The sequence below is a fragment of the Odocoileus virginianus genome, chromosome 22 (assembly GCF_023699985.2).
Source record: "Odocoileus virginianus isolate 20LAN1187 ecotype Illinois chromosome 22, Ovbor_1.2, whole genome shotgun sequence".
Classification (NCBI taxonomy): Eukaryota; Metazoa; Chordata; class Mammalia; order Artiodactyla; family Cervidae; genus Odocoileus; species Odocoileus virginianus.
Genome location: NC_069695.1, coordinates 23019022 through 23046386, shown reverse-complemented (window position 1 = coordinate 23046386; position 27365 = coordinate 23019022). Strand labels below are relative to the sequence as shown.

Here is a 27365-nt window from a genome sequence, read left to right as displayed (position 1 = left end):
GCTTCAGGAGTTGCTTGTATATTTTTGAGATTAATCCTTTGTCTGTTGCTTCGTTTGCTATTATTTTCTCCCAATCTGAGGGCTGTCTTTTCACCTTGCTTATAGTTTCCTTTGTTGTGCAAAAGCTTTTAAGTTTCATTAGGTCCCATTTGTTTATTTTTGCTTTTATTTCTAAAATTCTGGGATGTGGGTCATAGAGGATCCTGCTGTGATTTATGTCGGAGAGTGTTTTGCCTATGTTCTCCTCTAGGAGTTTTATAGTTTCTGGTCTTACATTTAGATCTTTAATCCATTTTGAGTTTATTTTTGTGTATGGTGTTAGAAAGTGTTCTAGTTTCATTCTTTTACAGGTGGTTGACCAGTTTTCCCAGCACCACTTGTTAAAGAGGTTATCTTTTTTCCATTGTATATCCTTGCCTCCTTTGTCGAAGATAAGGTGACCATAGGTTCGTGGATTTATCTCTGGGCTTTCTATTCTGTTCCATTGATCTATATTTCTGTCTTTGTGCCAGTACCATACTGTCTTGATGATTGTGGCTTTGTAGTAGAGTCTGAAGTCAGGCAGATTGATTCCTCCAGTTCCATTCTTCTTTCTCAGGATTACTTTGGCTATTCGAGGTTTTTTGTATTTCCATACAAATTGTGAAATTATTTGTTCTAGTTCTGTGAAAAATACCGTTGGTAGCTTGATAGGGATTGCATTGAATCTATAGATTGATTTGGGTAGTATAGCCATTTTGACAATGTTGATTCTTCCAATCCATGAACATGGTATATTTCTCCATCTGTTTGTGTCCTCTTTGATTCTTTCATCAGTGTTTTATAGTTTTCTATGTATAGGTCTTTTGTTTCTTTAGGTAGATATACTCCTAAGTATTTTATTCTTTTTGTTGCAATGGTGAATGGTATCGTTTCCTTAATTTCTCTTTCTGTTTTCTCATTGTTAGTGTATAGGAATGCAAGAGATTTCTGTGTGTTAATTTTATATCCTGCAACTTTACTGTATTCATTGATTAGCTCTAGTAATTTTCTGGTAGAGTCTTTAGGGTTTTCTATGTAGAGGATCATGTCATCTGCAAACAGAGAGAGTTTCACTTCTTCTTTTCCTATCTGGATTCCTTTTACTTCTTTTTCTGCCCTGATTGCTGTGGCCAACACTTCCAAAACTATGTTGAATAGTAGTGGTGAGATGGGCACCCTTGTCTTGTTCCTGATTTCAGGGGAAATGCTTTCAATTTTTCACCATTGAGGGTGATGCTTGCTGTGGGTTTGTCATATATAGCTTTTATTATGTTGAGGGATGTTCCTTCTATTCCTGCTTTCTGGAGAGTTTTAATCATAAATGGATGTTGAATTTTGTCAAAGGCTTTTTCTGCATCTATTGAGATAATCATATGGTTTTTATCTTTCAATTTGTTAATGTGGTATATTACATTGACTGATTTGTGGATATTAAAGAATCCTTGCATTCCTGGGATAAAGCCCACTTGGTCATGGTGTATGATTTTTTAAATATTTTGTTGGATTCTGTTTGCTAGAATTTTGTTAAGGATTTTTGCATCTATGTTCATCAGTGATATTGGCCTGTAGTTCTCTTTTTTTGTGGCATCTTTGTCTGGTTTTGGAATTAGGGTGATGGTGGCCTCATAGAATGAGTTTGGAAGTTTACCTTCTTCTGCAATTTTCTGGAAGAGTTTGAGTAAGACAGGTGTTAGCTCTTCTCTAAATTTTTGGTAGAATTCAGCTGTGAAGCCATCTGGTCCTGGGCTTTTGTTTGCTGGAAGATTTCTGATTACAGTTTCGATTTCCTTGCTTGTGATGGGTTTGTTAGGATCTTCTATTTCTTCCTGGTTCAGTTTTGGAAAGTTATACTTCTCTAAGAACTTGTCCATTTCTTCCAAGTTGTCCATTTTATTGGCATAGAGCTGCTGGTAGTAGTCTCTTATGATCCTTTGTATTTCAGTGTTGTCTGTTGTGATCTCTCCATTTTCGTTTCTAATTTTGTTAATTTGGTTCTTCTCCCTTTGTTTCTTAATGAGTCCTGCTAATGGTTTGTAAATTTTGTTTATTTTTTCAAAAAAACAGCTTTTAGCTTTGTTGATTTTTGCTATGGTCTCTTTAGTTTCTTTTGCATTTATTTCTGCCCTAATTTTAAAGATTTCTTTCCTTCTACTAACCCTGGGGTTCTTCATTTCTTCCTTCTCTAGTTGCTTTAGGTGTAGAGTTAGGTTATTTATTTGACTTTTTTCTTGTTTCTTGAGGTAGGCCTGTAATGCTATGAATCTTCCCCTTAGCACTGCTTTTACAGTGTCCCATAGGTTTTGGGTTGTTGTGTTTTCACTTTCATTCATTTCTATGCATATTTTGAGTTTTTTTGATTTCTTCTATGATTTGTTGGTTATTCAGAAGCGTGTTGTTTAGCCTCCATATGTTTGAATTTTTAATAATTTTTTTCCCTGTAATTGAGATCTAATCTTACTGCACTGTGGTCAGAAAAGATGACTGGAATGATTTCATTTTTTTTTAATTTACCAAGACTAGATTTATGGCCCAGGATGTGATCTATTCTGGAGAAGGTTCCGTGTGCACTTGAGAAAAAGGTGAAGTTGATTGTTTTGGGGTGAAACATCCTATAGATGTCAATTAGGTCTAGCTGGTCCATTGTGTCTGTTAAAGTTTGTGTTTCCTTGTTCATTTTCTGTTTAGTTGCTCTATCCATAGTTGTGAGTGGGGTATTAAAGTCTCCTACTATTATTGTGTTACTATCCATTTCCTCTTTCATACTCGCTAGCGTTTGCCTTACATAGCGGTGCTCCTATGTTGGGTGCATATATATTTATAATTGTTTTATCTTCTTCTTGGATTGATCCTTTGATCATTATGTAGTGTCCATCTTTGTCTCTTTTCACAGCCTTTATTTGAAAGTCTATTTCATCTGATATGAGTATTGCGACTCCTGCTTTCTTTTGGTCTCCGTTTGTGTGGAATATTTTATTCCAGCCCTTCACTTTTAGTCTGTATGTGTCCCTTGTTTTGAGGTGGGTCTCTTGTAGACAGCATATATAGGGGTCTTGTTTTTGTATCCATTCAGCCAGCCTTTGTCTTTTGGTTGGGGCATTCAACCCATTTACATTTAAGGTAATTATTGATAGGTATGGTCCTGTTGCCATTTATTTTGTTGTTTGGGGTTCACATTTATACCACCTTTCTGTGTTTCCTGTCTAGAGAAGATCCTTTAGTATTTGTTGAAGAGCTGGTTTGGTGGTGCTGAATTCTCTCAGCTTTTGCTTGTCTGTAAAGCTTTTGAGTTCTCCTTCATATCTGAATGAGATCCTTGCTGGGTAGAGTAATCTAGGTTGTAGGTTATTCACTTTCATTACTTTAAGTATGTCCTGCCATTCCCTTCTGGCCTGAAGGGTTTCTATTGATAGATCAGCTGTGATCCTTATAGGAATCCCTTTGTGTGTTATTTGTTGTTTCTCCCTTGCTGCTTTTAATATTTGTTCTTTGTGTTTGATCTTTGTTAATTTGATTAATATGTGTCTTGGGGTGTTTCGCCTTGGGTTTATCCTGTTTGGGACTCTCTGGGTTTCTTGGACTTGGGTGGCTATTTCCTTCCCCATTTTGGGGAAGTTTTCAGCTATTATCTCCTCCAGTAACTTCTCATGGCCTTTCTTTTTGTCTTCTTCTTCTGGGACTCCTATGATTCGAATGTTCGGGCATTTCACATTGTCCCAGAGGTCCCTGAGGTTGTCCTCATTTCTTTTGATTCTTTTTTCTTTTTTCCTCTCTGCTTCATTTATTTCCACCATTTTATCTTCTACCTCACTTATCCTATCTTCTGTCTCTGTTATTATACTCATGGTTCCCTCCAGAGTGTTTTTGATCTCATTTATTTCATTATTCATTTTTAATTGACTTTTTTTATTTCTTCTAGGTCCTTGTTAAACATTTCTTGCATCTTCTCAATCTTTGTCTCCAGGCTATTTATTTGTAACTCCATTTTGTTTTCATGATTTTGGATCATTTTTATTATCATCATTCTAAATTCTTTTTCAGGTAGATTCCCTATTTCCTCCTCTTTTGTTTGATTTGGTGGGCTTTTTTCATGTTCCTTTACCTGTTTGGTATTTCTCTGCCTTTTCATCATGTTTAGATTGCTGTCTGGAGTGGGCTTTCTGTATTCTTGTGGTCTGTGGTTCCTTTTTATTGTGGAGGTTTCACCCAGTGGGTGGGGTTGAACGATTGGTTTGTCAAGGTTTCCTGGTTAGGGAAGCTTGTGTCAGTGTTCTGGTGTGTGGAATTGGATTTCTTCTCTCTGGAGTGCAATGGAGTGTCCAGTAATGAGTTTTGCAATGGGTCTATGTGTTAGGTGTGACTTTGGACAGGCTGTATGTTGACACTCAGGTCTATGTTCCTGCGTTGCTAAAGAATTTGCGTGGTATGTCTTGTACTGGAGCTTATTGGCTCTTGAGTGGTGGTTGGTTTTGGTGTAGGTATGCAGGCTTTTGGATGGTCTCTTATTCCTTAATGTTCCATGTAGTCAGGAGTTTTCTCGTTTTCTCAGGTTTGGGGCTTAAGTCTCCTGCCTCTGGATTTCAGTTTTATTCTTCCAATAGTCTCAAGACTTCTCCAACTATACAGCACTGATAATAAAACTTCTAGGTTAATGGTGAAAAGATTCTCCACCGTGAGAGACAACCAGAGAGGTTCACAGAGTTACATGAATAACAGGAGAGGGAGGAAGGAGATAGAGGTGAGCAGGAGGAGAAAAAGGGGACTCAAGAGGAGACAGATCTACGCAGTTATCTGTTCCCAAAGTGTTCTCCGTAGCCCAGACAACCACACAGACTCACAGAGTTCAATTGTGAAGGAAGGGGAAAGGAGGAAATAGAGGTGTTCTGAGGTAGAAAACAGAGAGTCAAAAGTGGGAGAGTAATCACCACACTCCTGAATAGAAATGGGAACTGAATAGTGGATTCTTAAATGTCCAAAATTTATATCACATACTGAAAAACAAAGATTAAAAATCTAGTGTAGAGGTTAGACTCTTTGAAATACAATATTTAAAAACAAAAACACACAAAAAATTTAGAAATGTATATGAATTTCGGTTTAAAAATAAGGTTTTTCTCTCTTTTTTTTTTGGCAAGGTTATAGTGAAATGAAAATGAAAATTAAGGAATTATAGAGGAGTATTAGAGGACTTTAAAAGGAAATAGGAGAGAAAAACAAGAAAAAGAAAAAAAAAGAAAAAATTTTTCCCCTAATTAAAAAAAATAATAAAAATATATTAAAATGAAAGTTGAGGAGTAATGGGGGAGTAATAGGGAATTTTAAAAGAAAATAAAAGAGAAAAAAATAAAAAAAGGAAAGAAAAAAAATTTTTTTTAATTAAAAAAAAATATACATATATATCTAGGAATTTCTCTGGAGTTGTTGCAGTCAGTGTAGGTTCAGTTCAATTTCAGATAGCTCCTCTTTCCAGCTTACACTTCTCGATATCTCTAGGCCCCTTCCGGTGTAGTCGGTGTTACCTTCAGGGATTTTAATCTGTTGCACCGGTCCTTTGTGAAGCGGTTCCCTTTGTTTATTTGGCTTCTGTTTGCTGTCTCTTTGGTGTCTAATTTCCGCCCTGACACAGGCGGGCGGAGGTGATCTCTTATTTAGGTTCTCTAGTTCAGTTCAGGCCTGCTACGGGGAGGGCGGGGCGCTGCAGACAGATACCGCTCTGTGTGGATAGCACTCACCGTGTTCCAGTCACACTGGGTTTGCCCCGCTCACGGGTGTCAGTGCTTTCGTCGTCTACACTGCTCAGGCTCCCGGCTGCTCTATATGGAGCGGGCCCTGCGTTGAGTGCGGTTCCAGTTTTCGGGTACTCCACAAAAGCGTGGATTCGGTTGTGCCTGCGTTTTGTGCCTTTCCCGGCCTGAGCGGTTCAGGCAGCCAGGGGCTTGGGTGTACTCTCCCCGGATGCGGCGCGCCTTTTCCCTCCGCGGCGAGTGGCTCAGGCAGCCAGAGCCTTGGGCGCCCTCTCTCCCCGGGTACGGCGCGCTTTTTCCCTCCGCGGCCCGGGCGCGCGCCGCCAGTCGGGTCTCAGGAAGTCTTTAGATAGGAACCGGGGGCGTGTTTGCAGTGTGGGAGGGGGTGGCTTCTCAGGGGCTAAGTTTGCCCTTTTCCCCTCCCCCCTGCCTCCTACCTTCAGCGGGGATGGGCCGGCTCTTCTCTGGAGTTTCTTAGTCCCTTTGTTTTGCGAACCGCCGGCAGTGTGTTCGGGCCGGTTAATTTTGTCCCTTGCTATCCCACAGTTTAAAAAAGCTCCCTCCGATTGCTCTCAGGGTCTTCGGGCCGGTCCTTACCCTAAGCAATGCCGCCCGCTCCTCTCCGTTCCGCCCCCGCTTGTTGCTGGCGGGTGCGGGCGTCTGGGGTACTTTTCTGCTGGGAGTTGCTTTTAGGCACGTAATCTGTGGGCCTTATTTAATTTTTCCTCCCAGTTAGATTGCCGAAAACTTCCCCCAGTCCCGCCAGTGCGAGGGTTTCCTGGTGATTGGAAACTTCCTCTATTAAGACTCCCTTTCCGGGACGGGTCTCCGTCCGTAGCTCTTTTGTCTCCCTTTTTATCGTTTATATTTTGTCCTACCTCCCTTCGAAGACAATGGGCTGCTTTTCTGGGCGCCTGATGTCCTCTGCTAGCGATCAGAAGTTGTTTTGTGAAATTTGCTCAGCGTTCAAATGTTCTTTCGATGAATTTGTAGGGGAGAAAGTGGTCTCCCCGTCCTATTCCTCCGCCATCTTGGCTCCTCCCTATATCTTATCTTTCAAACTGATGTCTATGAAATACAAATAGGGTATTAAAAAGAGAGAGCAGGCTAAATGGAAATGAAAACATATTGAGGGCAAAAGGAAAGAGAAAGTCTTTAAGGAAAATAAAATTTTAAAATGCAGTAATTCAAATAAAATCCTTTCTGGAGGTCATATGTAGCAGATGTCTCAGTGTAGCAAATCAAATCAATGTCTCAGAAGACAAACTTCAGAAGCTTTCTCAGAATGTAGAATAAGAGAAGAGAAAGAGAGATAGGAAGACAAAGATGAGACCCTAAGTACTGATAATAGATATTCAAAAGATGAGATAAATGAAGCATATGCAATAAACTAATAAGAAAATGTCAGTGAGGTGAAGAAACTTAGTCTTTTAAAAAGTTCCCTCTTCCAGAAAAAAAATTATGATAAGAGATCCACCCCTGGGATTATCCCAGTGAAGTTTTTGAATTTCAGAAATATGCAAAGAATCCTGCAAGAAAATGTTGACTATAAAGTAACAAAACACAGATTGGTCTTTTTCTTTTCCTCAGTAGCATTAAGTCTAAAGATGATAGTGGAGTAAATCTGAAGAATTTTTAGGGCAAAGATTTATGAACCCAAAAAACTGTGTCTAGCCATGTTGTGAAGACAACAGACACTCTTAAAGATGTGCTAAACCTTACTTAAGTATTCTTCATTTTTTTAATTATTTAAAGTTTTAAATGAGTTAGGGGTTTGAAATGGACAGTGTGGAGAATACAGTCAATAGCTATGTAATATCTTTGTACAGTGTCATATTGCAACTAGATTTATCACGGTGATTGAATGAATAGAAATATTGAATCATTATGTTCTGTAATGGAGATTAACATAGTGTTTATAGATCAATTATATTAAAAAACCAATCAACCAACATAGAAAAAGAGATCAAATTGTGGTTATCAAAGATAAGGCAGGTGATGGGAGAAAGAAGAGGATGAAGTCAGTCAAAATGTACACATTTCCAGTTATAAGGTAAGTACTAGGGATACAATGTACAATACAATAAATATAATTAACACTTCTGTGTGTTATATATGACAGTTGTTAAGAGATTTTAGGTGAGATTCAGACAAGGTTTTAACTATGCTGAGAACATTATTGCAATTCTCTTTGTAATCTGATTACTTCCAGGAGAAAGTTTCAATTTTGCATGTTTCTTCAATACTTGCTAATATCCTTTTTTCTTTTAATAAGTAGGAGTTGGCATTAGGCTTGGAGCCTTAAGCAAGTAACAGTAAGTAAACAGAATATAACACTGTTTTGTGCTTTTTAAAAAATTTTATGGTTACCTCCCCTTTATGGAAAGTGGTTTTGTTTTTCCATCTTCTTGTTGTTCTTTTTGCTTTTCTTTTTCCAACTTCTATACTGATGGAAAGTTTTCCACTTAATTTAAGTTAATTTACTTTAAAATTTACATTTAAAACATGACACACTTTAAGAAAAATGAAAAGTAAATAAAAGCACAGCATAGAAGATATGAAATTGGTATTTGACTGATATCCAGTGAATGGAAAGATATTGTCCTAAAATGATGAAGAGTATTTATTTTAATCGAAAGTTAACATCAGGCTTATAGAAGAATTATTTCTCTGGAAAACTGGTGAAGGATGGGACTGCCTGTCATTTGCCTCTATTGCTCTGGCCAAGACATGGAGACCTGAAATAGATGTAAGATATGATTACTGGTGAGAAAGAAACCCAATCATCATCATTTAGAAATCTATGATATTTTATCAAATCTATGGCTTGCCGTTTTCCACATTTTAACCTCTCCAAAACTGAGATATATCTCAGAATTAGTGATTTGTCACAGTTTGTTATGTCTCCTCTTTGGAGGACATTGAAAGATTTTATAGACCCAATAGTAGTTCAGCAAAATGGCTTGATAAAAGACCACTACATATATCAAATTCAATACTGCTCCTTTATACCAATAATCATGAAATAATCAGAACATAGGTCCTATTCAAGACAGCAACCAACATTTTAGGATCCCAGAAATAATCCCAGTGAGAAGTATGTGTTGCCTAGCTGATAAAATCTATAAAATTTTGTCAAGAAACATTTTTACATTTTTGAATAAATAGAGTTTACTGATTTTTGAACTGGAAGATGGAATATCATAAAGTATTCCTTCCAAATTAAGTCATAAAATATTTTCAGTTAAAATAATAATGTAATGGAATGCAATACAGAGTGAGGAGGTACATGAAGAAATATTCTTAAAATCATATGGAAGAATAATTGATTAAAATAGTTTGGGAAAATATTTTAAAAGAAAAGTAACAAAGAAGGAATAACTTTTCTGGGTTATTAAAATAATCACATTAACTACCATTATGTTATTATGTTTGTAGAATTAATGTATCTGCAATGAATTACAATAGTTCAAGAATAAATATGTATATTATAATTAATGTATGACAATGAGGGTAACATAATCAATAAAGGAGGTTAACTTAATAAACAATGTTGATAGAACTGTTCAGCAATTTGAAAAGATACAAGTAGATTCTCACTTATTCAATATATTAAAATGAATTTCAGTTGGAATTTTAAAACTATGTAGAAAGCAAGCCATAGCAAGGGTGGGGAAAGGAGACAAAAAAGAATAGAGATATATATCAAACTTTTGGAAGGTGGGAGGAGTTTCTAAGCATAAAAATAGTAAAACAAATTCCTTTTAAAAAGTCTTTGACAGAATTTTTGAAAGTATGTATTTTAATTGACAAAAATACACTCAAAATGTTTAAAGAAATAAAAAATTGGTAAAAATTTTCAATTTTAAGACAAAACTTAGTATCCTTAAGACATACATATATATGCATACCTACATATATACAGATACATACATACATTCATATTTATACTCATATAAATCAGTAAGAAAAATCCCAAGGCCCAACTGATGAATAGGCACAAATCATAAATTAGTTCATAGAAAAAGAAAAACAACTAATTAACAACAAATGGCAAAATATTCAACCTTGTAGTAATCAAAGATATGCAAATTAATACAACAGTGAGCTAAGATGTTAATAATGACACATTCAGTGCCAGTGAGAAGATATCAAAAGGGAAATAAATGTCTGTAGCCAGGGACTTCCCTAGTGGTTCAGCGGCTAAGACTCTGTTAGAAATGCAGGGGGCTCAGGGAACTAGATTACAAATGCCATGACTAAAGATCTTGCATACAGCAACAGAGTTGCTGTAACTAAGACCTATGCAGCCAAATAAATAAAAAGTAAATATTTTGTTTATTTTTTTTTGGTAAATATTTTAAAAAATAAATAAATAAAATAAGTAGCCGGAGTATAAACTTGCATCACTATTTCAAAAACAATTTGGCAAAATACATCAAAAGTGTTTAAAATACTTTGGCCCACTTCTGAGAATCATTTTGAGGGAAATAAGTTTCAATTAAGGAAAAATTTGTAATATAAAATTTAAAAAAAAATTTTTAAGGGAAAAAAATCCAAAAAAAGAAGGGAAAGAAAATAACTTTATGCACAAAAAAACTTAATGAAACCTTATGCACAAAAAAGTCTTTATAGTAGCACTATTTATCAGTTCAGTTCAGTTCAGTTCAGTCGCTCAGTCGTAGCACTATTTATAGTAATGGTTAAATAAGCTATGATAAATTTCTGGACTGGAATATTATGCAGGTACTAAAACATATTTAAGGTAAATATGCTTATACAAATCATTATGTAAACTGAAAAATAACCAGTATATAAGAACTGTAGATACAACATATAAAACAAACAAACCTCTGCAGGGAATTAAATAATTACAAACAAACTGCAAAATTATCAATAGTGATTATAGTTGAGTGGTGGGAACATGGGTGAATTTTGTTCTCTTACTTTTCCATATTTCCCAAAATCTTCAAAATAAGCATGTACTATTTTTATAAGTAAAAAAAAAAAAACCATGAGTATTGCTTTTAAAGGCCTAGCATATGCCCTAGGGAACACATGAAGCAGTAATGGCAAGCACACATAAACAGGAGCATATGTATTAATTCAACTAGCAGAGCACTAACATTGCCTGCAAATAAAAAGCAAAGTTTATAAAGTGTCATGGTTATTAGGAAAGAATATGCAGGCAGCATAGCTCTTTGCTACCCCATGGACTGTAGCCCTGCCAGGCTCCTTCTCAGTCCATGGACTTCTCCAGGCAAGAATATTAGAGTGGGTTGCCATTTCCTTCTACAGGGGATCTTCCTGCCCCAGGGATCAAACCGGAGTCTCTTGTGCCTCCTGCACTGCAGGTAGATTCTTTACTGCTGAGCCACTGGGGAAGCCCCAAGAAAGAATCAGTTCAGTTCAGTTCAGTTCAGTCGCTCAGTCGTGTCCGACTCTTTGCGACCCCATGAATCACAGCACGCTAGGCCTCCCTGTCCATCACCAATTCCCGGAGTGCACTCAAACTCATGCCCATCGAGGGTGATGCCATCCAGCCATCTCATCCTCTGTCGTTCCCCTTCTCCTCCTGCCCCCAGTCCCTCCCAGCATCAGGGTCTTTCCCAATGAGTCAACTCTTCTCATGAGGTGGCCAAAGTATTGGAGTTTCAGCTTCAGCCTCAGTCCTTCCAATGAACACCCAGGACTGATCTCCTTTAGGATGGACTGGTTGGATCTCCTTGCAGTCCAAGGGACTCTCGAGAGTCTTCTCCAACACCACAGTTCAAAAGCATCAATTTTTTGGTGCTCAGCTTTCCTCATAGTTCAACTCTCACATCCATACCTGACCACTGGAAAAACCATAGCCTTGACTAGACGGACCTTTGTTGGCAAAGTAATGTCTCTGCTTTTTAATATGCTATCTAGGTTGGTCATAACTTTCCTTCCAAGGAGTAAGCGTTTTTTAATTTCATGGCTGCAGTCACCATCTGCAGTGATTTTGGAGCCCCAAAATATAAAGTCTGACACTGTTTCCACTGTTTCCGCATCTATTTCCCATGAAGTGATGTGACCAGATGCCATGATCTTAGTTTTCTGAATGTTGAGCTTTAAGAGAACTTTTTCACTCTCCTCTTTCACTTTCATCAAGAGGCTTTTTAGTTCCTCTTCACTCTCTGCCATAAGGGTGGTGTCAATCTGCATATCTGAGGTTATTGATATTTCTCCTGGCAAACTTGATTCCAGCTTGTGCTTCTTCCAGCCCAGTGTACTCTGCATATAAGTTAAATAAGCAGGGTGACAATATACAGCCTTGACGTCCTCCTTTTCCTATTGGGAACCAGTCTGTTGGTCCACGTCCAGTTCTAACTGTTGCTTCCTGACCTGCATACAGGTTTCTCAAGAGGCAGGTCAGGTGGTCTGGTATTCCCATCTCTGTTGTATTTTCCACAGTTTATTGTGATCCACACAGTCGAAGGTTTTGGCATAGTCAATAAAGCAGAAATAGATGTTTTTCTGGAACTCTCTTGCTTTTTCGATGATCCAGCAGATGTTGGCAATTTGATCTCTGATTCCTCTGCCTTTTCTAAAACCAGCTTGAACATCTGGAAGTTCACGGTTCACGTATTGCGGAAGCCTGGCTTGGAGAATTTTGAGCATTACTTTACTAGTGTGTAAAGTAATGAGTGTAATTGTGCGGTAATTTGAGCATTCTTTGGTAGAGTATATAGGGTAATATTTACATGTTGATGGGTAAACATGAGGAATCAGTGCCTCTCTTCAAGTTATAGGGATTTTAGAGATGTTACGTTTCAACTGGGCTTTGAATGAAAAGGGAGGGGGAAAATGGTGAAATCTCAGAAACAGACATTTTTCTGTTTCTACATGTTTGGCATGGAAGTCTTTTGAACAAAAAAATTAATTGGAGGATAATTGCTTTACAATGTTGTGTTTGCTTCTGCCATTCAGCAACAGGTACCAGTCATAATTATAAATATGTAAATATATCCCCACCCTCTTGAACCTCCCTTCCTCCTCCCATCCCACCCCTCTAGGTCGTCACAGACTGCCAGGCTTGGCATGGAAGTCTTAAAGTTGAGACAGAGATGAGTGATAAAAGTTGTCATTTAAAAAAAAAAAAAGGGAAGTAGATGTTGAGTGAAGAGCCTGTCACTGCCAAAAAAGGCAATTCACCAATTACAGGCCCTTAAGAGGAAGAATATAAGTACCTAAAAAGCAGTGGGCCAGGAAGCTCACAACTGGGACTCAAAGGAGGGCTGCTGGGTGGGACTAGGGAAATGTGGACAGGAGGCTCTTGGAAAAAATGAAAGAGTTTGTGACCAACCATGCGTATCTGTTATTATCTCCTTGATCTGGCCTTTCCTCTCTCACTAGGGTCATGTATACACCATCTCAGGGGTTCCATAAACACAAACTATTGTGGAACCCACCTTTGGAATGAACTTGCAACATCAGACACTTACATGCTGGAGCTTGTGAGTGTGGTAACAGAAGGGTCCCCAAGATGGCAATAACATAGAGCAGGGAAGTAGCTGTTTTACAGAAATCTGTTTCCTTCTATTTCTCCATTCTGTTTCCAGGGTCAGTGCAAGTATTTTTGCAGTTGAATGGAATAGCAACTTCTAAGAAATAAAAAACAGATGTTAGAGAAAAGCATTCCAGGGTGAGTCAGGAGAAGCCCTTAAGGGCGCCCTGTGCTCATGGCTGGCTCTACACTTTTCCTTGCAGAAATCTTGATAGATGCCGAACCCTCAACTTTCCTAGGCAGCACTTAGGCTGCCTAGGATGTAACCATGTTACTGCTACTGTTCACGTAAAGGAGGTAAACATGTACATCTACCGCTGTACATCTAGTAGATATAAACATGTCAAACTACATTGACTCCCAAGCTTGAATGTTCTGTAGAAAGAAATGAAAACCTTGCCTAATCTCAAGAGCACTCCTGAGTAAAGTAACATATTCTTCCTGATCCACGTCACAGATCTAGAAAAATGTGTACATATAAACTACTTTGTGGGAAAATAGTAATCATATAAAACCAACTTCCTAAAACAGAACTGAACGTAAATTTTCACAACTTTGAGTTTACTAAAGTTGTTCAGAATCAATTGAAGCTCTTCTAGACTAAAAAAAGAAAAAAAGTAATGCCCTTTTGGAAAGTTACATGAAACATAAGTATCATACTTTCTTGGAAATGTAGCTATAGTTTCTGTAAGAACTTAGCCACATAACATTCTTAACACATTTGTGGTATGCAATTTTGAAATTACATGCAATTTATGGCACTGAATAAGTAATTTACAGTATGTACCTGAATTTTTGGTATGTTTGTAAGACAGACTAGACATTGCACTAAATTGAGAAAATATTAAAATACAGGTGAAAATGTGTTTATATGGGAATATGATAGCTTTATAATTTTTTCTAAAAATCTGGAAGCATTCTTTAATGTTATTAAAAAGCTTTTACATTTCTTTTGTACAAAGGTTTTATTGAAGTAAAGACAATAAACATCAGTTAATGTCATTCCTTTGTGTGCATGTGTGTGTGTGAGCTTACTCGCTCAGTTGTGTCTGACCCTTTGTAACCCCAGGGACTGTAGCCCACCAGGCTTCTCTGTCCACAGGATTTTCCCAGCAAGTACATTGGAGTGGGTTGCCATTTTCTCCTTCAAGGGATCTTCCTGACCCAGGGATTGAACCCACATCTCCTGCATCTTCTGCACTGCAGGCAGATTCCCCACGAGGGAAACCCTGTCATTCCTTTATAACACTTTATGTGGACCACTTCCTTGTGTCATGGTTAAGATAAGAAAAAGTATAAAAGGTACTCTCCATATATGTCTATATGCACATTTAACTATGAATTTTTTTTTTTTGCTTGTAATCCAACTGTTGGGTCATCTCATGCTGAGAACTATCCCAAAACTTAGTGGCTCAAAGTAGCAAGCATTTTCTTATGTGTTCACAATTCTGATGTTTGGGCAGTGTGTGGGGGGATTAGCTTGTCTCTTCCCTGTGGCATCATCAGGGGCGTTACAAATGGCTAGGGACTGCTGGCATGGCTTGATGTGGGTCAGAAGTCTGGAGTCGCTGTTCTCTACGGATTCCTCAGTCATCTTCCATCTGATGTCTTTTTGTTGTTAGTTAGCTCGGGTTTCTTCACACCATGGTGATCTCAGTTTAGCTGGACTTCCCAGAGCACCAAACCGTCAGCTGCCAGGCAAACTCACATAGTTTAGGCTTGATATCGGCACAGTGCCATTTTTGCTGCACTTTGCTGGTTAAAGCAGGTCACAAGGCCCCAGCCCAGATTCCGTGTGGGAGGGGCCTCCAGGAGGGGGTGAATACTGGGAGACAGGGTTCAATGGCGACCCTCCTTGGAGGTTAATTACTACATCACTGTTTGTGAAAGAAATTCTGTAAACATTAAAAGGAATCTATTTCCTACCAAATAACCAAAAGCAAAGGAATGTTGGACTTAATTGTCTTTTACTATACACAAGTCTACACCCAAATCTTTCTACTTTTTCTATGATCTCTCCCAGCTATGCCTCACTCAAATTCTTTTAGCACCGCAGTCTCTTCATTAGGTCCGAGCAAGAGTCTCATCTAAATTAAACATTTCCAGATGTTTGAATTCCAAAAACCAGAAAAATTAAAATATAACTAACTTGATATATTTGCTTAAGCTGCCAACTTTGAAATTTTTCAATTTCCAAGTGAAAACATGAAAAAAACTGTACTATTTCCAGCTACTCTTTCTTCTTAAAGGAAAGTACATTTAGTTTTTTTTTTTTTAAAGTAGTCAAGAGAATTTCAGATTGAAAGACAATCTTAAAGTAGAACTGCTTACTTCACAAACACACCACCAAGGATGGCCACTGGTTCCTGGACCCAGTGCTCGGAAACCTCTAGTCAAGTCACTGTTAACTGAACGTTGTCAAGATCCTTTTTATTCACACCTTGCTCTTTTCATTTCACATTTTCCCCTAGGGACTGAAACCATATTGGGTGGGTGCTAAGTCACTTCAGTCTTGTCTGACTCTTTGCGACCCCATGGACTGTAGCCTGCCAGGCTCCTCTGTCTGTGGGATTCTTCAGGCAAGAATACTGGAGTGGGTTGCCATTTCCTTCTCCAGAGGATCCTCCCAACCCAGGGATTGAACCTGATTTCTCTTATGTCCCCTGCATTGACAGGTGGGTTCTTTACCGCTAGTGCCACCTGGGAAGCCACCACTTTGCAAGTTTTATAATTGCCTTTTTATATGGAATCATTTATCTGTGTGATGTAAACAATACAACCGGGAGATAATTCTAGGGCTCCCTGATGGCTCAGCTGGTAAAGAATCAGCCTGTAATGTAGGAAATCCAGGTTTGAGCCCTGGGTTGGGAAGATATCATGGAGAAGAGCATGGCAACCCACTCCAGTAATCTTGCGTGGAGGATCCCATGGAAGAGGAGCCTGGTGGGCTACAGTCCTTAGGGTTGCAAAGAGTTAGATATGACTGAAGCAACTTAACACACACACACAAACATATTGCCTAACAGATGGTAAGCACTCAGTATGTGTAATCAGTATTATATTCTTAATCTATTTGTACATGCTATCAATAGTTTGTAATTGCATTTAGGATTTTAATATATACTTTAAGGGTGATCTCAAATGTCCACAATGCTTTGAAGAAACTAATGACAATAGAATTTTAAAGTTAGAAAGGAAATTTAATGTCATATAAGTCTATTCTATTACAGGTGAGGACTTCTCTATTGAAAAACAAAAACACTGATACAGAGTCATTCTATCTTATGGTAAAAGACAACTAGTGTAGGGTTACAATAATCAGATAGCTCTGTCGATCAATAAAATATATAGGCCCCACCTATATTTCTAGTAGTTTAGCCCCACCTATATTTCTAGTAGTTTAGCCAGATGGACTTTCAGTCCCACTTACATTTTATCAGGACCACTCAAGCATTGTCTTAGCTACCAGCATTTTTTCATGTGCCCAAGTGGAAAGCAGCATAATGCTCACAGTTCTGAGAAACAACAAAATTCCTAAGACTACCTAAAAATGGTAATAAAAAAGAACAAGCAGGGTTTAGGAAATTTATTTTAGGGCAGCTGCCAGATTTATTTTAAGCTCTATGCTTAAAAATAAATTTAATTCACATGACTGGCTTAAAATACTGGAGCCAAGAAAAGTCACTGCAAAAGCATTTCATGAAATACCTGAAATTTGTCTAATTGTCTGTCTTTTTGTGAGGGCTGACTTTTATCTTCACTGATACTGTGGATTTTATAGTTCAATATTTCTTGCATCTAACACAATACAAACAGAATGCTATGTTTCAAACAATAGTACATTTTCCTAAGCTCTGACTCACAGCAGAAAGTTGGTGTGCTGTTCAGATGCTGTACGGTGCTTCTCATATAGAAAGACAATTGGTTCGTCTGTAGCCTTTTCCAGTGGAGGATAAAACATCCACATTTTCGATTTTTAGCAATCCTTTATTTGACCTATGAGTCAAACTGAAGATTGATTGGAAATGAATTAAGGTGGATTTCCTGCTGAAAGTACCTTATCAGTAGGTTAGGTAAGGCGTCTCACCCTCTCCCACAACAGTCAATGAAGCAATTGAATTAGGAGGAAAGGCCCATTATTTTCATGTTCTACTTCAGTCTAGTAAAATCACAATTTTAAGTTTCACTGAATGTTTTTAAATCAAAACGGCAGGATTACACATCAAGACGATAACTAGAGTGGGAGGCTTAAAAGTGTAAGGGAACTAGTATGAATAATTTACAAAATACTTATTTTTTTTCCTATGAGATTATTTTCCTTTTTTTTTTTAAACTAAACTGAGCTTGACTTCTACTGACTGTATCTTCCGGAGTCCATAGTTTAAAGCTCCCCTGACACACACCCTGAGTTTAGAGGGTTATGTACTACATTGCTTCGTAGTTTTCCCATGGAAGCAAAGACGAGTTAAAACGACGTGGGATTCACGGAGGGCTGACGCTAAGGCACGACAGAAGACCAACCTCCGCTGGTGCTAAAATGTTGGCTCCTGTCGGCGAAGAGGCACCGTGCCTTTAAAAACAGAAAAAAAAAGTATCTCCCAAATAACAATAACAAGCATCCTTTCTTGCTACAACTCTCCCGACCGCTGCAGCCCAGAGGAAGCAGAGCTGGGGCAACGGCCAGGACGCGACCGAAGGCGGCGAGAGCTCCTCCCCGTGCGGATCCCACGCCGCTTCCCGAGCCCTGCGTGGCTGCTCAGAGCCTGCCCGGCCGAGGGCGGTGCCACCCGCCGCACCCAGTCCACCCGTCCCGGCTGCCAGCCTCCCCACCCGCCCGCAAAGCCCCGGGTGCGCCCCGCCTTCCGCCCCTCCCGGCCCAGCCCGGCCGGAGAGCACAGCGCGCGCGCGCGCGCCAGTGCGCGCGCGGCGCCGGCCCGGTTCCCCTTCCGAATGTCCGCGCCCCGCATGCGCAGTGCGCGCCGGCGGTCTCCGTTTGTTTGAACAGGAAGGCGGACATATTAGTCCCTCACGGCCCCCTTCGCCCCACCCCCCTCCACCCGAGCATTCGCCGCGCGACTCGCCCTTTCCCCAGCCGGGGCCGCAGCGCCTCTCAGAAGCTTCCCCCAGCCGCAGCCGCCGGGATCCGACTCTCATCTATCCTCGCCGCCCGCTCGCCAGCCCGTCCTTTCCCGAACCTCCACAGGGCACCGACCTCGCCCTGCCCCACCGGACACTGCGGCAGCAGCCCCAGCAGCGCCGGGACAAAATGGGAGAGTGAGGCTGCCCCGTGGGGGACCAGCTCCTGGCCGAGGCGGATCGGGGCGTCGGGCCGGGCCGAGTGGAGCCGGGGATGCGGGGCTAGACCGCCTCTAGCGCCTCAGAGTGGAGCGGGCCCGGCCCGGGGCCCGAGCGGCGGCGGCGGCAGCTGGCACAGCTCCGCGCCCGCCCTTCGCATTCGCCTTTCCTCTTCTCCCTCCCCTGCTGCCCGGAGGAGTCTCCACCCTGCTTCTCTCTCTCTCCCCACTCTTGCCCCTCTCGGCACCGGGAACCCTCCATGGCGAAGGCGGCCGGGGCCCGCTAGGCTGCAGCCCTCCGCCGGAGCGACGGCGCAGTCGGCCGTCGTGAGGAGCTGCCGGGTGGGATGCGACTTTTTGCGTCCGAGCGGCTGTGGGTCGCCGTCGCCCCCGGCCCGGGGTCCGGAGCGCGGAGATCCCCTCAGTGAGGGGGAGGAGGGGGCACCGGGCGCACCTGGTGACCCTGGGGTTCCGGCTCCCCCGCCCCGCGGCCGCGAACCCACCGCCGGAGGAAGTTGGTTGAAATCGCTTTCCGCTGCTGGTGCTGGTACGAGGGTATTGTCACAGCAGCAGCAACATGTCGACTGGGGACAGTTTTGAGACTCGGTTTGAAAAAATCGACAACCTGCTGCGGGATCCCAAATCGGAAGTGAATTCAGATTGTCTGCTGGTGAGTAGCCCTGTTTTCTGGTGCTTGTCTGAGTCTGTATTTATTTCCTTCCTCTTGCTCTCAGTCTGGTTATCTGCGATAGAAGGTTTCAGGTGTACATCATCTTGGAAAACACCAGAACCTGGCGTTTTCCCTGAGGAATCTTGGAAAACACCAGAACCTGGCGTTTTCCCTGAGGAATCTTGGAGTCCCTCTAAAATCTCCTGCCCTGGCCCAGTGTATCATTGGACTGGCTCTGAATTCCCTGAACTTTTTAGTTCTGACTCAGTTCATCATCACACAAAAGATATTTATAAAACTCTGTTGCAGGCATCATATAAAAAGTTACCACGTCAAAGTTACTACTACGTACGTAGCTTGTTGAACCGCGAGCTTAGTTATGAACTTTCCGATCGGTTTGACAGTGAGGTTGGAAAAGACTGCTTTCCATTTCCATCTGCTTAGCTCCTTAAGGGTTTAAGTTTTAGACTTGTGACAGTGGAGAATCGATTTTGAGGAAGTGATTTTTGAGCCAAAGTGTCATAGGTGATTTGAGTCAGAGGAACTTTTTGCTGGACTGTTAAGTGTAAAAACCCAAGCTAACTAACGTTAGATCATCACAATATTAACGTCTTTTACAGCACTGTTGATTACAAAAGTACTGCACAGATATTTTGTCATAACTGCCTTTTTTGGTGTTGTGCTTAACATGATAGATTTTGTAGCATTCTAAGAAAGTTTTTATGATATGAAAGGCCAAAACACTATTTAAAAAATTCTTCAGTTTTTGATAGCATGCACAATTATCGATAGATAATTGGAGTTCTTAAGTTTTGTCAATTTCCCCTAATACTGATAGCTGCAGTCTATTTGTAAGTAAGTTTTTCCTTTATCAAACAACTAGCAGTTATATAATTATTCTGTTTTGGTCCAGACATAACCACTTTATCTTTAAAGTTGCAAGGAATATGTACATGGGTAGTAATTTACAACTTTCTCAGGGAATTAATGTTATATGTACACAGTATTTGGGATTAAAGTTAGGTGAACTAGATGATGCCAATCAGATAAATAATAACCGTTTTAACATCTTATCTTCAGTCAGGAAAATGTAAGTTAATGTATGAAATTAATATACGTTTCAGCTACTCAAAATAGCTGTGTACATATATTTTAAAAAATGTATGGGTCTACAAGAGAGTTTCTCTCCAAAGCTTTCTGAATAACTCTAAGCATCCTTGACTGAAATAAGAGTTGTGGGTTGTATGTTTGAAATATCTCACCCACATTATGGATGCTCTTAATATTGAGAAACAAAAAGGAGGGTGGATGCTTAATACAATGGAAAACATTTCATTGAATAAGAGAAGAAATTAGAACATATCTTTCTAGGAAGGATCTCTAGAATTTTTAAGAAGTCTCATTTTTCTTAATACTTACCCAGTTTTTGTATATCTTCGATTTTGCCTTGTTTTTTGATCTCATTCCATGGAGCAGTGTTACAGGGAATGTTTAGTAGGGGTTGTTTTGTTTGTTTTAGTGGTCTCTAGTCTTTTGTCATAGTTTCATTTGGTGGGAACTTCATAAGTTTATTGAAATGTAAAGGATACTGGGAAATGGAAGTCATGAACCCTGTCCTTGAAAATCTTACTCTCATAGATATACACACAAAAAATGCAAATCACAGATTGAGTAAATATGTAGTAAGTTTCAAATGACTGGTATAGGTAATAATATGCTCTTGGATATTGAAAGGAAGAACTGTTGAGTTGATAGAGTATGTTGGATGCTGGATGGATAGGATTTGGGTAGAAGGTACTCAAAGGGGGAGTGAAAGATAACGTGAATTGAGGGGTGGAAACATGACTGGCTGGCACATGTTTAGGGGAAGAGAAGATAAAGCTAGAAGGATAGATTGGGGTTAGAGCATGGAGGATTTGATTGTTAGGCTAAGGCATTTAGATGTTTTTCAGAATGTTGTGGCTATTAAGTATTTGTAAATAAGATTACCCCAGGATGAATGAAGAAGGTGAATGTGGTAGTTGTGTGCAGGATGGGTTGTGTGGAGAGAGACTAGAAATGGGGTGAGATTGGACATTTAAAAAAATTACTGTAATAGCCTAGAAATGATTGAAGCTCAAAGTTGGGTCATTTGGATGGGGAAGGAGAATTGATGGAATTTGACTGGCAGAGTTGGGGAGAAGGGACAACTGAAAAATTAGATGACTCTAAGCCTGGGTTATAGGGAAACTGATGAAAACATGGGTGAAACAAGTCAGGTTTGGAAATCACTCGGGAACAATTGGCAACAGATGAGTTTTAGGTTTGTTGTGTTTGAGGGGATAATGGGACGACCACAAAGACACGATCTGTAGACTATTGGAGATGTGAAACTGAGCTCATAGTTAAAGATAACATTTGGAAATTATCTGATAGAGGTGCAACTTGAAACTGATGTAATGATTAAAGGGTGAAACAACAAAGAGGAAGAGTCAAGAAAGTTGGCAGGCAGGCAGGGCCTCTCAGAGTTAGGACCCCCAAGTATCTTAGAGCCCACAACCTTAAAGAACCATAGTCAACAGGCTTATTCCCCCACCCTCATCTTTCTGTTTAGTTTCATAATTATTTATTGTTAGCAGTTAAAATTTTATTATATTAAGCTGAACTTGGTAAAGATTGAATTTTTCTTTGGAGGCAAAATCCTTTCTCCAGATTCGTAGCTTCTAGCATGAATTTTCTATTTTATGTTTCTTATCAAGCATTCATTCTTTCATTCATTCAACCATTTAGAATGACCGACCAGGCGGCCTCATCTTTTTCAATGAGTCTGTTTTTATTCTTTCCTTTTCGGACTTTGGACATCTGATGTATTGTAGGAACAGTACCCTTTTAAAATTGATTGACTTTATCTATTTTTTGGCTTTTGTTGCTTTCTTTAGCTGGTACTTATTGAGTAGTATGTATTATGTATACACATTATGTATTATGTACCATGTGAAACACTGAAGTTCTGATATATTTTTGATAATCTCAGGGAAAAAAGTTGTCAAATTATGTTTCCTTGACTAGATCCCTTCTTCAGAAATGAAAGTTCCCACACCTTTTGCTTTTAGGAGAATTTGCTGGGGTCTTTTAAACCACCTCACCCATCATGAAAACAGCTTTTTTTGTTGAGTGTTAGTGGTTATACGATAATGTAACTGGGAGAAGCCCTGATGAATGATTTCTTCAACCTTATCTTGAATACATAGTTTAAGAACTAGATAAGCACATTTTTCATGTTGCAAATGCTAGTAGAGTCTGCAGATGCTAAGGTAATATGGTACCCATTCCCTTGTTTCTCAGATCATCCAGATTGCTCAGTAATTTGGTTTTCTGTCAGTCAGATTCTTTTCAGTGTCCTAATGGTCCTCTTACTGTCCATGTAATAGTTTATGATTATCCAAGAGCTGTTTTCCTTTTCCTAACTTTTTTTTAAACTTTAGAATTATTTTATCTAAGGCTTGTTAGCAATTTCTCAAGTTGTTGAATACCTCTGAAAACAGTAAAGGATAGACTTTAATTAATGTTAATTTTTCCAGAGGGGAAAAATGTCTATAATTTGTAAGTTAAAAAGGAAAAACAAAGCCTGGTGAGTGGGAAGGTTAGGTATATATTTGTCTTGAAGTTTGACATATATTTCTTGAAAATATAGCTATCAGACTGCAGCTTTTTTTTTTTTTTAAGTTATTGACCTTTTCCCTCCTAGTTTTATTTAGTCAGTGGAGGTGTAGCAATGAGTTGGTGGCATGAAGGGAAGGGAACCAATGATAGTTGAACAGTGCATACATACTAAGTATTAACACTGCTGTTTGCTTTGTATGTGTTACTACCATCTTTCATTAGTCAGTATTTCAGAATGTTGAAGGCAAATGTTTCAAGTTTTTGTTTTTGAGTTTTTTCTCTTTAGAGAGACTTTAAAGTCTCTCTTTCTGGGCTTTCTTGACCTACTGATTTCCTGTCTTTTCATTGCTGACTTCTTTTTCTCTCATCATCAATCTTGGGTGCCATAATACTTACCTTTCTCTTCTCCTTTCTTGAAGAGTTCATCCATTCCTATATCTTTGACTGGTATCATCTCGTTACTCATGATATCCTGGTCTTCATTTTTCAGTCTTTTTGCTGTTTTGAATCCTAAATACCTGACTGCCTATTTGGCATCTCTATGTGGATGTCATATTATTACTCAAGTTACTGATATTCCAAAAATAAGCTTTGTCCCATGTAACTTACCTGTTAACACTGCTAATATGCCTGTCACTAAATTGGAACTTTTGTTGTGTACTTTGACAGTCCTAGGTCACATGTTGAATTATTTCAAAAGAGTGTGGCTAGCATTCCAGACTCTAGATTATTGCTGTATAATCCCTCTATGTGTTCTGCCAGTTGAATTGATCACATTTGGGTTTGTATTACTGTTGGAACGAAAAGACTTTGAGGTCATTGAATCTTTCAGCCTTAAAGCTATATGCTTGCCAGTGTTCATAATTTATGAGTTAATGAGTGTTACCAGTATCTGTTGCATATCCAGTTAGTTTTGGTCAGAACGTTTTGATAGTATGTTGCAAGATTAAAAAAAAAATTCTTTCATTCAGCAAATCTTTGTGTAGGTTCTAAACTTGGACTCAGATGTAGGCTCTGCCATAGTTCTTACCAGATGATTGTTGGTAAATTATTTTAACCTCTCAGAGCTTATTTCATCTTCAGGAAAGTGGGGGGATAATAGTACTAGATTTTCAGAAGGATTAAATAATATAGATAAACCGATTATCACAACATGTGGCATTTAGTTAGCATTTGTTAATTGGTGACTATTATTTTTGTCATATTTACAGTATTCCTGTTACATGCTAGTTACTGTGCTTATTCTGGAAGTTGATATTTATTGTGTTCTCTTAAGGGTAGAGTAATTTATCTGGCACTTCAAACCATGTTCATAAATTCACAATCCAGCTCTACTTTATTTGAAGTGTCCAAGCCAATTGTTACTGAAAATGGAGACATTCAGATGAGATTCAGTATGGCGAGGAGGGGCTTTTGAAGAATGTTTATTCATTTAGTCATGATTTATAACATCCCTACTTTGTACCAAGGGTTTAGATTGATTAAAAAAAAAAGACAGGTGGGAGCTGGTCTGTAGAGATGTAGTTTTCTTACTCTTTTCTGCATATCTTACACTTTCACTATGCTGTTAAACAGGCTTTTGCACTACAAGAACCCTGTGGGTGTATAGAGAGGTGGCTCAGAGTAATAGCTGATACATGAATTGGGCCATTCATTAGTTTTTTGAGTCAGAAATGTTTTTAATCCAGAAGAAGGAACCATATATATTATTTTATAATGAACAAAAGAGTGAATATCCAGTTTTCAAGTAGATTTTGTATAACTCTACAGTTTATTTCACAATTACAAGTTTTGATGTTGTTGTTTATGTAGTAAAAACTAGAGATTCTTTATGACATGTGACAGAAAGGCCTGCATATCAGAGAAGACTACATACAGAGTTCTGTTGCTGAAGATGGTCTGGTAGCTCCCCTTTCCCATTACCATCCCTACTAAAAGAGAGACACATCCATTTAGTTTAAGCCCGAACATAGCTAATGAATACCCTACACATGTGTGTATAAGAAGGTGAATAGATACTACTATTTCACAATGGAAATATTTTTCAAAAATATCCTGTTAGCATAGTATAGTGAGAAGTACACTGGCCTGGAAATTCAGAGCATTGCTATCCTTGTTTTGCTGTTAACTCGCTGTATGACTAAGGAGATCTTTTTTTCTTACCTGGACTTCAATTTCCCCAGTGAAAAGTTGGGCGGTGTAGTTGCTAATGTCCATTGCGTCTCTCAAATTTTATAAGTGCTTATTATAATTCCTTAAAAACTTAAAAAGTTGTGTTACTGATTTATTATTGAAAAGAAAAAATTTAAAAGTGATTTGGGGGTAGAAGTATAAGAATAGGGACCATCTTTGGTAAGGTTATTTTTGCAGCTAGTTCTACATAGCCTCAGAAGATCACCCTAAAATAATTTTTGTTATATTTGGCAGTTATTCTTTTTTACATTTGTGACTTGTGTCATTATTTTAGGGGATTGTTCTGTTTGAACAGAGAAAGCAGTAATTATGCTTTTTGAAACAGAGAATGCAATAATTGAGTTACTCATTTGTATTTCCATTAAAATGTGTACATGTGCTAGTTTACTTCTCTTAACTCTTGGTCCCTACCCCACCCCTCATTTGGGATTGTGACATGTAAGAGTACACATTTTCATTATAGTTTCTAAACAATTAGTAGTAGGTTGGATGTTTAAATTAATGTCCCAAGTTTGATGTCTTAGGTGAGAGGTTTGTCTTATACTTGTTTTTTAAAGTGTAGGCTAATCCCCTCTTTTTTCCTATGCTTATTTATTATTATTTAATTTTATTTTATTGTTATTCCCAGACTCTTTATTTATAGTCTTTACCATACTTCCTATACTGACTTACAAGAAATTGAGACTTTATCTCAGCTTGTTCCCTGGAACTAATTTTGAAATAGTGAACTGCAGTTAACTCTTCTTTTTTCTCTTTGCTGTTATTCATTCATTAATGAGTAATGAATTCATTTATTCAGCAAATGTTTATTTGATGTGTACTGTGTGCGAGGTGTTCTGTTAGGCACTGGGGACTCCATGGTGACTGAAAACAGAGGGCCCTGCCTTCATAGAACTTACAGTCCCAGGAAAAGGATAAGTTATGAGCAGATAAGAGTGGGGTAAGCCTTGACGGGGAGGTTAAGAGATACTATCATGCCTTTTTTTTAAGGTGGGGTATGCTTAAAGATTTGTGGTGAAGTAGTACGAATATATAATTTTCAGATACAAGCCTGTAGAGTTTGTACCAGATTCCCTTGAGGACTTGTTAAAAATGGAACCTGGGCCCGTGCCCAGACAAACAAAATCAGAATTCTTTGGGGTGAGTCCTAGGATTCTGCATGGGACATGGACTCTTAGGCTCTAGTTTGGAAACTATGGTTGTAGGGAAGGAACATGAATTTTTGTTTTGTTTGGTAATTTTATAAATGAAATTTTTCAAACCTTCACAGAAGTGGGGAAAATAGCATAGTGAACCCCTACTACCCAGATTCTGCAATTTCAAAATTTTGTCATATTTGCTTCATCAAACACCCTTGTTTCTTGCCAAAATACTTTTAAAGCAAATCCCAGACATTGCCATTTCACCTTTACATACTTCAGTAAACATCTCTTAAATTTTTTTTCTTAACATTAACATAGTGGCCGTTATCGAGTCTTAACAAATGAAAAACACCTTGGTACCATTAATTTCTAGTTTATATTCAGATTTCTCTTGTCTAGAATGATGTCTGTTTTGCAGTTGTTTTGTTAGAATCTAGATCTGGACAGATTCTATGTGTTACATTTGTTTCCTAGGTCTTTTATTAATAAATCTCTTTTTCATGTAGAGTAGTCCCCCCCCACCCCATCTCCTCTATCCAGCACCTACTTTGTCTTGTTGAAAAAACTAGGTCATTGATACCATACAATATTTCACATTCTGGATTTTTTGTTTGTTTGCTTGTCATGCCATTTAACTTGCTCCTATAGTGTCCATGTTTCCTGTAAGTTGATAGATCTAAAAGCTTGATTTAATTATTTCGCCTTTTAGTCAGTAGTGTTTCATAGATTGTGTTTTCTTTTGCATCACATCAGGAGGCACACAGTATCTGGCTGACCCACCCTTTAGAATGCTAAGGTTGATCAGTGTGTTCAGGTGGTGACAGCCTGTAATAACTTGCTTTGTAAAATCCATTAGTATCCTTTCAGCTAGTGGTTTCATCCATTTATAATTTTTAGTCGAAGCAGTTATTCATTAGGGAAAGCAAAATAATGGTTTTCTAATTATATCATTCCTTTCACATTTATTAACTGTAATTGTTCTGTTAAGAGAGCATAAGCATTTCAGAACTTTTACTCATCATGTGTAGGATTGTTTGCTTATCACGATACAGAGTTCATAAAGTGCAGGACGAATGCCTCAGCCTTTCTCTTTATTTATTTATTTTTTAATTTTTATTGGCGTATAGTTGA

At 38.8% G+C, this 27365-nt stretch overlaps 1 protein-coding gene and 1 long non-coding RNA gene across 5 annotated transcripts in view; one reads left to right on the top strand and one right to left on the bottom strand.

The window, feature by feature from the left end:
* Positions 1-8361: 8361 nt before the first annotated feature.
* LOC110130042 (uncharacterized) lies at positions 8362-18091 on the bottom strand. Of its 3 annotated transcripts, none has more exons than XR_002311708.2 (3): positions 17157-18088; positions 13232-13390; positions 8362-8500 (listed from the first exon to the last, which is right to left on the bottom strand). It is a non-coding gene; the product is annotated as an uncharacterized lncRNA (long non-coding RNA). The 3 variants fall into 3 exon arrangements; XR_011482734.1 differs by lacking the exon at positions 8362-8500 and adding an exon at positions 9185-12388 and having other exon boundaries at positions 17157-18091; XR_011482735.1 differs by lacking the exon at positions 8362-8500 and adding an exon at positions 9185-12384 and having other exon boundaries at positions 17157-18090.
* Positions 18092-19063: 972 nt separating this feature from the next.
* ROCK1 (Rho associated coiled-coil containing protein kinase 1) overlaps positions 19064-27365 on the top strand; it is a 118676-nt gene continuing 110374 nt past the window's right edge. For both annotated transcript variants that reach the window (XM_070452725.1, XM_020881764.2), the window contains exon 1: positions 19064-19257. In XM_070452725.1, the coding sequence (XP_070308826.1) occupies positions 19165-19257 (93 nt within the window). In that variant the 5' untranslated portion in view covers positions 19064-19164. The remainder of the gene's footprint in view (positions 19258-27365) is intronic.